Source organism: Lycorma delicatula, chromosome 5, assembly GCF_047948215.1.
Source record: "Lycorma delicatula isolate Av1 chromosome 5, ASM4794821v1, whole genome shotgun sequence".
Lineage (NCBI taxonomy): Eukaryota > Metazoa > Arthropoda > Insecta > Hemiptera > Fulgoridae > Lycorma > Lycorma delicatula.
The window spans coordinates 53421603-53437909 of NC_134459.1; the positions used below are offsets into that span (position 1 = coordinate 53421603).

Consider the following 16307-nt stretch of genomic DNA (forward strand, 5'->3'; position numbering starts at 1 on the left):
AAATTAACTAAATTAATTAATTAATTAGGCAGTTGGTTGCTGTGTACGGTGATAATGTAATGAATGAAAGAAACGTCTGAAAATAGTGTGAAAGGTTTAGAAATAACAGAATTAATGTGCATGATGAAAAACGTTCGGGGAGGCTCTCGATAATCACCGAAGACTTGATGAAACGCATAGATGATAAAATCAGAAAAGATCGTCACTCAACGATTTCCGACCTGGTCCTTCTTTTTCCTGATGTTTCAAGAACCATTATCGGTCGCATTTTTCAAGATCATTTAGGCTTCAGAAAGGTGTGCATGTTGGATGCCGCATGTCTTAACAGAACGCCACAAAAAATCCGAATGGGATCTTTTGAAATTTTTGATGCGCTACACAGAAAAAGGTGATGAGCTCCTTAATTTAATTTTTGCCGGCGATGAAACATGGATTTCGTATTTACATGCCAAAGAGAAAACGGCAATCAAGTGAATGGCGTCATCCTCAATCACAAATCAGACCGACAAAGGTCAAGTCACAGCCATTTGGACGCAAACTGATGGCCGCAGTCTTTTGGGATTGGTTTGGCATACTGCTGATTGATTTCGTGGAACGACTATAAATGTAGAAGTCTACTGCTAAACTGTACGCACGTTACTGCGCGCCATTCAAAATTTGCGGCGTGGACAACTAACAGACAGAGTCATGCTGTTGCACGATAATGCACGTCCACATGTTACGAGTCCGACACGTGATTTACTGAGAACATTTGGATGGGAGATTTACGATAACCCACCATATAATCCGGACTTAGCTTCTTTTGATTACCATTTGTTTGGTAAATTGAAAAAATTTTTGAGCGGTAAGCAATTTACGGGTGACGATGAACTTAAAAATGCTGTTAATCAGTGCCTAGATGGACTGGCGGCAGAAGACTACGACACGGGTATATTGAAGCTGGTGTATCGTTACGATAAATGTCTTAATTTATGTAGTGATTATACAGAGAAGTAGTATAAGGTATGTAATTTAAGGGAAATAAAAAATATTTATAAAGTTTTGAGAATATATTCTTTTACAATGAAACGGTCTTTACTTGAGAGATAACCTCTACATAGATATTCTTTCAAGCATCTCTTTCCTGTTTTTAGATGTATATTTGATGTTAGCAGACTTCTTTTCTGCATGAAAGCCCTCTTTGCATGTGACAGTTAACTTTTAATGCGTTTTGTTTTCTGTTTTTTGTAGGAGGAGGAGAACCTTTTGTAGCCCCATGTAGTCTCAAACCCCATCTCTCTTTTGCAGGCCTGCCCACTAAAACTCCTCCCTCCTCCTTTATAACATGGATTGCCGCGCCCACCTTTCAGTCTTATCATAGCACCTCATATGATTATTTCCATCCACATCCTCATTGCTGTTCCCATGCCTTGAACTTATCAAGTTTTTTTTTAACCTTGACCTTGGGGCTGGAGACCTGCCTTAAAGGAGAGTCAAAGAGAATTATTCACCCCTGGACTTATTTCGCCAGCTTTGTTTAGATGATCTTAACCAACACCATGGACTCTGTGTGCCAAGATCGTTCAGTCTGCAGCGTAGTCCTAATGATGTTCTCTGGGGTAAAAGCACGCCGAATTTTCTGCTGCAAGTTCTCTTTACTGCGGGAATCGATCGATTATTACACTGTGTGTTGTGCTTTATCCTTCTCCTAGCAATAAACACATTCGCGGAGCGTCTCAGTGTCCGCGCACAGGTATGTCTTGAAACATCGGACGGATAAGGAACTGGGTCAACTCGTAACCCCAATTCATCTGCTCCCTCTTTCGAATGAAGAGATATAGGGGTGCAAGTCTGGCCACTACAGGCGGCATCGCCTGATTTGGTATCCAAGGAGAGACAGCCTTATGCACTTGGCTAAGAATTGTATGGGCTCTGCCCCTCTCTAGTGCGACGGACCAGTCTCGTGCTTCATCCAAAACTTTGGAAAATACCATATTTAATCTCTGTGTCATTTTATCCATATTTTGTTATTTTATTACCTAAATAATGAAAATCTACCACTGCTATTATGTTGTTTCCATATCATATTTATATTTTTATATTTAACATTTTTATATTTCTTCATTATGCTACTTTTTGTTGAATCTCATTTTCTTTAGTTCACTCTTATTTATTTTCAGATTGAAGTTCTCTTTTATTAATATATCCTTGCCATTCAGTATTACTTCTAACTAATCTTTAATTAATGCTAATTGAACGATGTCATCAGTGGGTCTTGAGATTTTTATTTTTTCCCCTTGAATAATTTTCTATGTCAGAGCCTTATCGTTCGTAATTTTTTACTCTTTTAATTGATACCTAATTCTTGTACAGATTACAAATGATTATTCTCTCCTTCTATTTAAGGATTTATGTTTATTTGAATATTTAACGTTAAACGAAAATATTTTTTAAAAGGATGACACAATTGTATATTGTCAACGTATCCTCAGCAATTACAATTTATTTAATTATCAATTATTTATAGTTTATTATTCTTAAATTTGCATTAAAGAACATACAATACTAAATAATATTATTTTATCGTAATTTACGATTACTCTAATTTACGTATGCTCTTCATTACACTATAATCGTAGATTTTAACTACTTTTAATATTTTTATTTTATATATTGGAGAAGCAGAAATTAAGACAGTGTTTTCAATATTATTTTTCAAAAAATCAGCTAAAAAAGTTTCAAGAATCAACAATAACGTTACTGTATGAGTAGAATGGTACAGCTTTTGCTAATGGCGCCGGCTCACGCATGTTTGCAGTGTGCGTCATGAGTGTACAAATGTTATCTTTAACGGAAAAAACCTTTAATTTTCTTAAAACTTAAAAAAATGTTATTTCATTGAGCATTATCATATGTTTTTCCCAGAACCAAAAAAACAATGTAAGTATATTTTTATTCTAGCTGCCTTCTAAAATTAGTCTGAGAACCATACTATTGCACTCGTGTTCTTTCTGAAAGCGAACTGACCATCGAATACATCTATTTGCCTGCAAACTATCCTAGTAAATATGTTCGATGCACAAGATGTTAAAGTAACGGTGTGATAGTTTTCACATTTGTCTGCTCTTATTTTCTTTGGTTGAGAAACTAGGAGTAGTTTTCAAATCTCATAAAAAGCTTATTATTCAGTTCTACTTTTACCATTTTATGAGAAAAGTGATATTTCACAATGTATGGGAAAAGTAGGACGTTGTGTATCGGTATGGTATCGTCAATTCCCTCTGCTTTATTATTGTTTAAATTTTTCATAAGTCATCGACATCATTGTGTTAATATAGAAGTTTTAATTAATTTTTTTTTACAATCATTTTCCTGAACATTAAAGAGGTTTAAAGACAATATAAAGGTTAAACAAAGTATCGTGCAATAAAAAGTACAACGTATAAAAATATAACAAATAAGTGTAACAAATAACAAACAATTCAGGATTAACTGTTAAGAACAAAATAAAAGAAAGTTAATAAGATATTGCCATGCCTGACCAGGTTAGAATCCCGGTCAGCATGGTATTTTCACATAACGCTACATATCATTCATATCATCCTCTGAAGCAATATCTAACGGTGGTCCCGGAGGATGGGTCTGGGTGTTATACGCATGATATTTTCCCTAATATTGTTGATTTGCGGGACGCCTCTTGGGTAGACCCGAACAAGTTCAGTTTCCATTCAGTCTCTTCAGTTACCTCACATCTTCACTATTATTCAAAAGGTTAAGAGCCAGATGGTTTTCGTGCGCGTTAAGTTTAAGTACATACTTTGAATTTAGCGGGTGAATTTCTTCATGAATAAAAATGGCATTCCTTGGTAATTGTGTATCTCCTTGTTCTTCGCACACCGCGTCGCCTCCGAAACGTATTCCTCAGCACTTTGTTCTGGAACCTTTGGATGATGTCGATATTGCTATTGCTTGCCGTATCCCATACTTGTATCCCGTACGTCCATATTGGCTTTAAAAACGCCTTATATAACAGTTTGTTATTCAGCGATAACACGGACTTTTTTCCTAATAACCACTTAAAGCGTCTTAGCTTGATATTTATTCGTTTTCTCTTTTCTCTCTATGATTTTGCCATATTCGGCAGTGGTCCAAAAGAAACTCCTAGGTATCGTACGTTCTCCGAATGAGGGATGTGAACTTCGTCTAGCAGACTCGTGGGCAAACTCCCCTCCTTATCGCAATCGTTACATTACTCGACTTCACAGTTTCTTCCTTACTATCACTGTGATGTAAATCCGATTACAGTCTTTATGAAGAGTAATTTATCCTTAGTAAAGAAAAGAAAATATTTCGTAAACGATTAATCCTTTTTTTTCTTTTTCTCTGCTAATTGTATTTAATTTTAACTATTGTAAATTTTAATTTATTTTGTTGTGTTGCCAGCAGTTATTTTATGGAGGAAAGTATGGTTGGTTAAGCTAAGTAATATTTTGCAAATTGTTGATCATTTTTCATTTTATATTTTTATATTTCGGGTATACTTTGTGTGAGTTTTTTATGATTTGTCAAGATTGATGGGGCCGAAGATTGATTTCCCTTTTGTTAAATTCAACAACGGCATATGTTTTCCTGCATTCGGTTTGGGAACTTGGGGAGTAAGTTGTTCTCATATGTATTTACCAACTATTCATACGATATTCCAATAAGTAGCAAAATTTTCAGTTATCGGTAAGCATGGGTTAAGAACGAATGCTGTCTTCACCAAATCGAGTCTTTTAGTATTAAAAAAAAAGTTAGGTTAAGAGTTTAAAAAAAAAACAAAAAAACAATGTAATAACAGTAGCAGCTGGTCTGCATAGGTTTAGATGGTCCGTATTTGTGTTTTAGTTGTTCCTCGACTTGAAAGAACCCACATAAATTTTACATAGTTGTTTTCAACACATTTGGTGGGATGTAAGGGTTCACTAACAGAATTGCCTCACAGATTTCAATAGTTTTTGTTTTATTTTATACACCATTTAAGTTAAATGTAGTAGGTAGGCGATTACTTTATTTTTTTAATAATAAAATTACTTTAGCCATTATAAGGCATATCATTCTGTATTATAAAATTAAAACTGTTTTAGTCGCCTGTTCTCATGGAGACACTAAAGGTCGCATGTAAATTAAATTCCTTTTTTTGTGTCTTTAGAGTTCAAAAGTTTTGAATGTTATTAATGAATTTTTTTTAACATATTTGCCACTCTTGTATTTACTTGTATGCAGTGTAATGATATGTTTTCTTGTTAATTTCAGGCCTATAAGGATTTTAAATGTGTTGACTTAATGTGTTTATTGATAGAAAAAACTACTTATTTTACTTTACGTTATTTTTAATATTGGTTACAAAAGTGTTGATGCATGTAGCTAATTTGACTAAAAACCATTATTGTTGCTCTTGTCCCAGTAAAACGTTTTTTAAATCAGCAAATTGTAATTTTTTTTACCTTTACTCATATAGAAACTGTGTACATTGTTTCCAGAAAAAAGTTGTTATACAAAGCATAATATCTACAGCAGGGATCATCTAAAATGTTAGAGAAATGCACCATTTCCAGCATCGGTTATAAGTATCTTTCATGCAATTTTTATTAAAACTGGTATTGTTGTTATGTGGTAAAAAAATGAGCTGACAAAGATTATTACAAAATTGTACAACTTTGTTGTTTTTTAATCACTAATATGAGTAAAACACGATAGGGTTACACATATAAAAGGTTAATTATATATCTGTACATTTCAACAGTTATTAATTTACTAGATATTAATTTTATGCTAATCACAAGGCCCATCAGATTCTCATAATTTAAAGGTAAAAATTAAGGAAGCCCTTGATTTTGAAAAAAAAATTGATTAACATAAATTCCCTTTTTTTAATCAATGGGTTAAGGAACTTAAGAATAACTGGTTGGGAAACGCAACTGAAACTTTGAATGTAATAAAGTTTTTTAATTGCCCTCCAAGAGGCATTGTTAAAAATAAAGGATTAAATATCCCTTATTCAATTTTGAAGAATTTTTTATTACGAATGAAATGAACTAGAAGCTGTTAAAAGACAAGGAGTACGTACTGAACTTCTTGTACAACATGATTTTATTTTGCAGAAAAAGGAAGGACATATTTTTGAAAAGAACAAACCCAATTGTTAATATAGTTCAATTTATGTTAATAAGATGTTAGCAGGTCTACTGTTAACAGGTTTAAAGGACAAGAAGGTATAAACCTGTTGTTCTCTGCATGATTAAATTTTTTTATAGTAGAAACATCTTGAAAAGGAGCACCAATTCCAGTACTTCAATTTCTGTTAATTTAGGGGCTGTGAAAGGCAAGAAAGCCCAAACATCTTCGACACGTATATATTTTTTCTTATTGTGGAATATCTTTGAAAAAAAATTTATGAAAATTAGAATATTTTTCAAGATTGATAATACGGCCTGGCCTACCTTGAGTTGATCTTTTAGTATTTAGTTCTACAAATTTTATTTCTCCCACTATTATTATATAATAATTAATCAATTTCCTGTATTACAAAACAAATAATTTTAAAATCTACTGCCCAGCTTAGTTGCATTGGTCAAATCATTATTTTTAAATATCTTATGTTTTTTCTACAAGATGGAGTTGCTTCATATCTTATCATTTCAGTTTAATGTCAGGAATATTATTTTTTCATTTTATCATTAACATCAGTTCGACATTACTACTCAGTATGTTGAATATTAGTTGCAGTATTTTTGAGCTAGTATAATTGTTTTTCCAGCAGTTTTATGTTCTAATGCAGAGCAGACAGCTCATGGATTTAAATGAATGTTGTGACTGATAAAAGGAAATGGTCCTATTACATAATTAAATTTTCAGTTAGATTGTTCCAGAATATTTTAGCAAAAAGTGCTACTCATTATTTATTCCTCAACTTTTGAACTATCAACACTTAACTATTACGTAATAACTATTATGTGATCTAGGATTGAGTCACATATTTTATTGACTGGTGTGCCTTTCTATGAAAAGTTTCTGTTGAAATTGGTGAATTGTTCATAAAATAATTGTTGGACAGAGTAAGTCATGAAATCAAGAAGTATTTCTTCAATGTCATACCTGATAACAGACATGAAATCATGCTGCATTTTAAAAACGTGGTACTAGAACCACAGTAGTTTCTGACAGTTGCCAGGCATACAGTGAAATACTTAATGTGTAAATCATTTTGTAAAGCTGTGGACCTGCAAGCTGACATTGTACACAAATCTTTGAAAAGCCATGATTCTACTAAATCTTACATAAAATCATAATAATGGAACAGCAACTTTTTTGTTAATAAACAGATGCTGAGTTCCTATTGTATTGTATTATCTGTTTACACCAAATACTAATCAGTTTTAGGCTATTTTATTCAACATTTTCATTCAATGGTCTTTTGCATAAGTAAGATTTTTATCTAGTTAATATAATAAGTTTGTTGGGGAAAGTTAGAAAAATAAAATTACAAATAGCTCGTTTTTGCCAAAAGAATATATGACTTTATTTTTAACAGAATGAAAAACAGAATTATATAACCATGTTCATAAAAACAAAAAAATGCATAAAAACACTATTACATATTGTTTTGTTAAGACAAATGCTTTGCACAAAATCTCCTTGTGCGATATTTATATACAACAATCCTTAAGTAAAGTATAGGTAAACTTATTACATTAAATATTTATTTTACAAGCACAGTGTTTAATAACAATACAGAGTATAATAATAGTATCTTATTGTTTAACAGAGGATTACCTTAATATTTGGTAGACGATTACTGTTTTTTTTGTTAATGAAAAACAAATATCTTGACACTCACCGGCACAGGATGCGATCTGGATTATAACGACAGAGTTCAACGGACAAAAAACACCAATATGTTGATATTCAGTCGCACAAAACATAATCTCGCAATCGTGGACCCTATATACATCTACATAAGTTCCTTCAAGTTAATATTTTATAATGCAGTTATAGAGAAGAAAAAGCACAAACACAACGTTTAAAGGATCCTTAACACACAATAAAAAGATTCATTGTTGCAGAACATGTGCAATCTACTTGTCAACCGCACAAAGTGTGAAGCTTGATCAAACAATACCAGAGTTGCAAGACGCACTAATGATCACTCGAATCATGGTCGCAGACCGTGATCAGAGATAGACGATGGTCAGAGAGACGACATACAAGAAGAGAAGAGAGTGACCACAACGAGAGACTGCTGAAGCAGAAGAGAGGTGAGACTGGCTGAGAGAGATATACACACACACACACACACACACACACTGAGAGATCGCGAGGGAAAAACCTGACTTTAGTGGTGAGCCGGCTCACCACTAAAGGTTAGGTGGAGCCGAGTGATGTTGATAGAAGCCGAGTCCATCCGAAAGGAGCTGTGTGAACGGTGAGGAGCCGCTAAATCGTCAGGCACAGAGTGCATTTGAAAGGAGCTGAGTGAATGTAACATGTCTATGTTTAGTTCTTTATTTTATTTTTTAAACATTATACACATGAAATAATACAGAATTAAATCTTAATAAATAATCAATACAAAAGTCATAAATAAAAATCAACTGAGCATATATTTATATGTATGTTGAATGGAATGCATTAATTTCAGTGTATGAAAAAATTTCTTATTTATAATTAAAATATTCATAGATCGAAATGGTGTAAAATTTTAGATGAAAACAAATCAAATACCAAACCAGTTGAATTAACTTAAAAACTGCTTTACGCAATGGTGTAAACTTAGTTATTATGAACTATAATTATATGGTGGACATATATCAGAAAATTATTTATATTTTTTTATTTTATTGAACTTAGAACATGCTTTAATAAATTACAGTTGTAATAAGTTGACAGTTCAGTTTTATTTGTGGAGATTGGATGATTAGAAACTCTTAGAAAACATTGTTTTATAATTTTTTTTTGTCATTAACCTCTGGGACCCCTATTAGGTATCGCTTTCAGAGGATGAGTTAAATGACAAGTAGCATGTGAAAATGACATGTCTGACTGGGATCCGAACTAGTAACCTCCAGATGAAACATTTTGATACTCCATTTACTCAGTTTTGTTATTTGAGGGAGCTAGCCCTAAACTTTTTATTTTTTATTTTTCTACCTGGCAAGTTTATTTTTCTGAAGGTGCAATATAATGTGGAAAAAATTTAAATACTTAATTTTTTAATTATTTAGAACCGGAAACTGAACAAAATTGGAAAAATTTGAACCTGGAAATCTTACATACCATAAAGTATTTTTTAATATTTTGTTACGGCAGAAAATATATTCAAATAATTTTTTAATAACATTTTAAATTTTTTAATAGAAGTGGTTGTTGGTTGAGCCCATTTGGAGGCAAGACCACCACTATTTCTGGAGTGGAGGCAACCACTACTTCTATATGATTTTTAATTTTTTTGATGGTAAAATATATTTTTAGAAAGCAAAATTTGAATGTCACAATTTTTGTTAATTTAGAGGACTTGTGAGAACATGGAGACATATTTAAAGAAAACAGACTTGCATTTTTTCTCCTGATATATGGTATTTTTATTTTTTTCTAAAGATAAGGATGCATTTAAAAAAGAAAACTACTAATTTTAATATTTATGTGAGAGTAAACTAGGGAGGGATCTAAGGGTAATTATGGGAATTAGAATTTTTTCAGCCCTAATGATTGTATGGCCCTAATTACATACAATCAGATGTCAGTATTTAGAATCTGTTTGTGGATTTATGATAAACAATTTTCTTGCAATCAGCCTGAACTTCTGTCTACAAATAATTAATCTTTCATAAGGAGTTACACAAAACAGGGTGAAAAGTTAAGAGGATACAGAAAGTTATCTAGTTACTACATAGCCTATGATACTTGGAAGAAGTAAGTTTCTAAACAGGAATTTTTAATACTGGTTTAGTGGCTGTAGAGATTACCCTGAACAAACAAAATCATATTTCTTTTTTATAATAATACAGGTAAATTAGTTTTCCTAATTGAGTGTATATAAATGTCATATTAGCGGTGAAACAATTAATTATCTTATATATTTATAAAATAGTCTTATTTTTTGGATTTGTAAACTACACTATATTCACATATACATAAAAACATTCATTCATTTTCAGTAAAGCAAGCTGTAAAATTTACAAACATGAATACACACTGAATTTTTTCTTTACTTTTTAAGCAGGAAGCAACTGCTTTAATTTTAAACCCTGAGTGCATTTCAGAATTGCCTGTCAATTCTCAGGTCTTTTTACATCGGTGGATAAAGGACAATGGTAACATTAACATTCTGATTTGATTAAAAGAGATGAATTTGAGTTTGTGTCTTACAGTATACGAGACAGCTGTTTGATATTTTTTCTAATCACTTATAAAATAGATAGTTGCTCATTTTTCATCCAAATTTTGGGAGGAAAACTAACCTAGCAGATTACCCTCAGTTCTCATCTCTGTAGACATTTTGTCATATTGCTTTATTGATATTTGTAATGATATAACATTATATTTAAGCTAGTCATTATCATTTAGTACATTATCATTTTCACTTCTCAGTGTCACTAGCATAACTATGTTACTATGTAAATAATTTCTGAGTAGTTTATCAATATTGGTAGAAAAAACATTTTCCTTCACAATTGTAGGAATTTCTGCCATTTGTAAAGGAGTTGAGTACCAATGTTAGATTTATCCTTGTTTATCCATGTTACAGAAGTTTTCTTGTAAATCCTTCTTTCACTTTTACTTTAACCTGAGCATAAATGTCACCTTTCTCCCTGGAAAAGTTTTGTGATGTTTCAGTTTACCATAATGGTGCATTAATATAAGATTTAAGTTTCTTAAGCATTATTGCTAGTTTCTAATCAGTGTAGAACTTATCTGTGAAGGTATGAATACCCATCGTTGTTTGTAATACTTTAATAACTTCATAGAGAAAATTTGTGATGTAAATTGTAGATTAGATTTTATTAAAGGTTGTGCAGTTGTATCGAAGTACAGTTCATTGCTGTTGACGGCCTCCTGCTTCATTTGCCGTCATCCAATGACTCAATACCATTTTTAAACCGCTTCCACCAGGTGCATGTTGTAAGTACAAGATGCGGCGACATCAATGGGTGTCATCACCGAATGCTTGCTGTATTATAGAATAAGTTTCAATGAAAGACTTTTGAAATCGAACACAAAATTTTATCATGCTTTTCTGTTCCATGTTCCGAGCTCGCACAAGATCACATGAACACAACATACATGATCGAATATAACTCAAGACTGGATTGATGAAATGTGATGAAATTTTTTACACACACTCATCAGACATCGTACTACAAAGTTCCTTGGTTGTTCAAGAAATGGTGCTATTTGTAACAAAATTTAGTAAGGGAACTTTTCAGACATACTGTGTACTATGAAAAAGAAAGGTTTGAGTAAAACAATATTGTTATTGAAAAGAGACTAGGGTAACTAAATGGTCTGTTTTGTAAGAGCCAGGGGTCTATAACAACTTGGGGTGCAGGGTATAGAGCCAGATTCTATGATTAGTTTAGTACGTTTACTGGCCTGCAGAAACCAGACATATTTTAAAGATAGTTGGAATATCATATTACCTGTTTCATTCTACTTGAGGGAACAGGGGATAGAAGGCTTGGGCAGACGTTATCTGAACTTCTTAAGAAATTATAATTTTTGCAAGTTCATGTAGGTAGTATACATCTTCAAAAGGGAGCCCTGAAAATGGTATATTGCAATTCTGTTTAAATTTTAGGGATGGGTTTCTATGATAGTTGGGATTGTGGAGGACCAAACTCCTTGTTGCTGTTGATTTTTTTTATAATTTTGTAAAGAACATATAAGAAAAACAATCATCAGTTTGAAGAACTGATTGTTATAAGAAAACTGATTGTTATAAGAAAAACAAACATCAGTTTGCATGTATACTCTTGTGGTGTGATCTCTTCTCCAAATATGATGAATCAGATGCGAGAGTGATGGATATATAATTGAAATTACTATTTTCTCATAGCAGGACTTATTTTTTGATTTAAAATTATGTCATCGTAAAAGAGATAAAATCATTAAGAATAGGAGGGGGTGACGTATATACTACATAGTAATGATCACTTGAAAAAAGTAAGGATTAAACTGTGAAGAGTTTTTCAGATCACTTAAGTAGTTCCTAAGTTTATTCAGGGAAAATAAACTGTTTGTCTGTGTAATAGCATAGATTTTGTATTGTAATTAAACTACAAAAGTGATTAGCATTAAATTACGACTTTCAACTGGCTGTTGGTCTTAAGTTGGTGTTACAAGGTATGAGATGAGATAAGATATTGATAAATTAGTTGTAAAAAATAATCAAGAAAATTAATTCATTTAAATTTTACTGTTATTTTTTTGTCTGCTTAAAAATATTTATGAATGAAAGGATCAAAATTAAGAGACAGTAAAATTTGACTTGACAGCCATTTTTGTACAGTCCCAGTACAAAAGTTAATTTTTTGGGAAACAAATTTTATTTTTAATTAGATCCATGTAAAAATTTGATGAGAAGGCAGACTTTATCATTTAAATAAGCAATTACCAGCTGGGACAATAGCCGGCCAATAAACAATTAATTTTCTAAGTTCACCGTTTAGTAGTGAATGGTTATTTGAAATTATTAAAATTACAAATTAGTTGAATGTTTTTGAATAAGGTTGTTGCATAGACCTACTTTTTCCCTGATTATTGTTTAGTGCTTACTTTTTAATCAGAAAAATCAAATATTACTGTTTTTTTTAACATATGTTTTTTGTTGTTGTAAATTTTAACTGTTGGCTTCATTGATATCAATTGATGTAAAGCTATTTGATCTGCAGTCATTTTTTTAAGTAAATTTCATAACTGTTAGAATATGATACATTGAAATCTCTATTAACAAACAAGTCCAAATAATACTTGTATATAGTTTTTTATGCTTAAATAAATACAAATAAAAATTAGTAGGTAGTCAAACTAGTATGATAAGTAACCCCCTCAAGAATGTTCCATAGTTTACATTTTAAAGTCTTTTATTCTGTACTGAATAGTAAAATCTTTGTTTTTTTAATGATTTCATTATGGTTATGTGATTACAATTAAACTGTAACGTTATATTTTATTCAGAGTAAAGGACAGAAAGTAACTGAAGTTATTAATTATGCAATTGATATTGGATACCGGCATTTTGACTGTGCTAGTGTATACTTAAATGAGAAATATATTGGTAATGCAATTGCTCAGAAATTAAAAGAAGGACACATTAAACGGGAAGATATTTATATAACAAGTAAGGTAAGAATTTATACCGTAAATTTGGTAGTAATTTTGAGTGAACTGTTTAGAATGAGTTTATTTATGAATTTTACATTTCATTGAAAAGAATTGGGTTTTATCCTATTTTGAGTTTAATATGAAATTTTTAGTAAAAAAAAATTGTTTTATAATCAAGCATTTGTGGTGTAATTATCCTTCTTTTTTTAATTTCTATGAAATTTTAAAAACGTTATTTTGTGTGTGTAATAAAAAAGACACAAGCATTAAAGGGAAAAGTGTGGTGAATGAGCCATGTGGTCATTAAACATAATTTATTCTCAGTTATGTGCAAAAGAATTGGTGCTTTATTTTTTCTTTAAGCAATAACATCAAACTTTTCAAATTATCTGAATGAAAATATTTCTTTAACAATGAAATTTAATACAATTATTGCAATCGCATATTATATATATGTTTTTTTTTATGCTTGTAATAAGCTTATAATGTGGTCCTCAGTATGTTTCGGACTAAACTGCTTATTTTCAGTCAATTAACCTATTTGTTAAAAAAATTCTAAACATGTTATTAATTACCATAATGTACTATTAATGACATGATGTACTATTACCAGAGATTAAAACATTGAAATTCATAATTATTTAGTGTTGTGGAGTGTTATTGTATGGTTGCTGAAAGAATCACGATACAAAATATGGCTTTAAGTAATTTAAGAAATCAAATATTCAGGCCTTGTGATAAATATGTAAGTATTTGATATTTTCTGTATGTAGCCAAAACATTTTTGACTGTGATATTTTCTGTATGTAGCCAAAACATTTTGACTGTGTCATGCATGACATTCTTTTTAAATGTTATGGAGTTGAATTGTAGTGATTGAAATCTGATTTTTCAAGTAAAATGCTGTGAACAGTGATTATAAAAGATCAGTGGCAGTGTTCATCTTCATGCTAAAAAGGAAATTAGACGTCTGTCAGGAAACAATTTTGGTCTTGTTCTCTTAAAATAATAGAACATTTTCAAAATAAGTAACTTAAAATATAGAAAGTAATTTAATTTTATTTCCCAATCACACCATTCTAATCATAATTTCTAAGAATCTCAACAACTCTTATAAACCATGGGTACACTTGAAGTGTACAAGATGAAGAGGTAGTTATGAAAGAATGACTTTTGTTAAATTGTGATAAAATAAAAATTGTACATTTTAACAAACATAAGCCTAATCAAACAATTATATTTTGTATAACCCATAGTGATTTAACATTCACTGTTACAACAGATACAAGTAGACAATTTTTGGAAATCTATATGAATTGCAATTTAAAATTGAAAAGGTTTTTTGATAACATTTCTTGAAGCTGTAATAATGCTTGTTTTCAAATGAGAACTCTGTCTTGTTTGGCCTTACATAAATCTAACATATTTCTTTTCATTATTATCCCATGACATCAGTTTTTGGGAGTGGAGTGGCAAGAAAAAGCTATAAAAAGAATTTTAAGAGTAATTATAAAAACAGCTTTTAGGTAGGGGGGTTCTTGTATAAATGTTTTAATGGTGTGTCCCATATATTTCAAACAACAATCAAAATTTTAAAACTGTTTTAATTTTTTTTTTTTTTAATACAAAAGGAATATTATTCAATTTAATAGAAAATTGTTGTTGTAATTATTTTGCTTCTTTTTTTTAATAAAAATTATTTTTGTTTATTATTGTTCAAATAATTGAATAAAATAATTACTAAATATAAAAGCATTTTGTTTGTTTACTGTTCAGTATCACATATAATTTCTTTTTCAGTATAATTTATTAAGCATTTTATATTAAAATTTTTACGACATAATTATGTTTCTTGATTGATATTATTACAGTCATATTTACTGACAATATCAGGAGAAAATGCTACTTGTAGAAGAGAATGTTTTTTTTTGTAAGGTGTGCAGTTTTGACCTTGACTGACACAGTTGAGAAATACAGTTTTTGTGATAACGTTAGTATTTATCTGCATATAAGTTTAAAAGTGGAACAAAAACCAGCAGTTAGAATTGCATATGATGAAGAATGTAAAATGAGAACTGCTGGTTTTCAGTAATATAAATTGTTCAAAGAAGGACAAAAATTATAGAGAATGATGAAAGAAGAGATTATCTTCAAATTCTCTAAGACAAAAACTGGCAAGTAATTATGATTTTTGCCTAGTATCAAACTTTGAGTGTTTGGATGTTACAAGAAATGACAGACAGAGAGGAGGTAGACTGTATATAAGAGTTTAGAAAAAAAAAGAAAAAAACTGTGCTCATGTTTTATTCCTCATTTGTTAATAGCAAAACAATTACATCAATATGCTACTTTGCCTGCTGAGTTCATTAAAATGGTCAATGATCATAGAAATATTTTAAATTTAATTGTAATGGGGGATGGAAGGTGGTGCTTCTGTATGAGCCGACACGTAGACAAAAATTTCTAGATCTTGCCTGGAGAAAATGCCTAAGTGCATCTTAAGAGTCTAAAAAAATTGAAAGCTCATTAACTGAGACAGCAGAAATTGCAAATAAAAATTATGCTGTTTGCAAATTTTGATGTCAAAGATGTCACTCATCATGAATTTGTATCAGAAAATCACACCTTAAATGGTGAATCTTATAAAAAATTAATGGGTTTAAAGAAAATGGTTTCTTATTTCTTGTACAAGGTGATGCCCTGGCACTTTTTTTGATTGGTTTTGGGAAGATGAAAAATCCTATCTACCCTATTTACCAGATTTAACACCACCAACTTTTATTATTTCCTAAAATAAAAATTGCAATGAAAGGGATGAGATTTGAGGATATCTCTTCAATCCAAAAGGTTGTGATGAGCAAACTGAAAGAAGAAGGAAGCATTTTGTAGGGCATACAATTTGTTTTACGAGCAATGAGAATAATATACAGAGACAGACTGGGCTTATATTAAATGAAGGTAATAAT

General features: G+C 30.9%; 1 protein-coding gene across 1 annotated transcript in view; it reads left to right on the plus strand.

The window, feature by feature from the left end:
* The first annotated feature begins 4430 nt into the window (after positions 1–4430).
* The window catches only part of LOC142324429 (aldo-keto reductase 1B-like), a 37927-nt gene continuing 26050 nt past the window's right edge, over positions 4431–16307 (plus strand). Inside the window, exons 1-2 of the mRNA XM_075365261.1 lie at positions 4431–4634; positions 13195–13362. Coding sequence (XP_075221376.1) covers positions 4554–4634; positions 13195–13362 — 249 coding nt within the window. The 5' untranslated portion in view covers positions 4431–4553. The remainder of the gene's footprint in view (positions 4635–13194; positions 13363–16307) is intronic.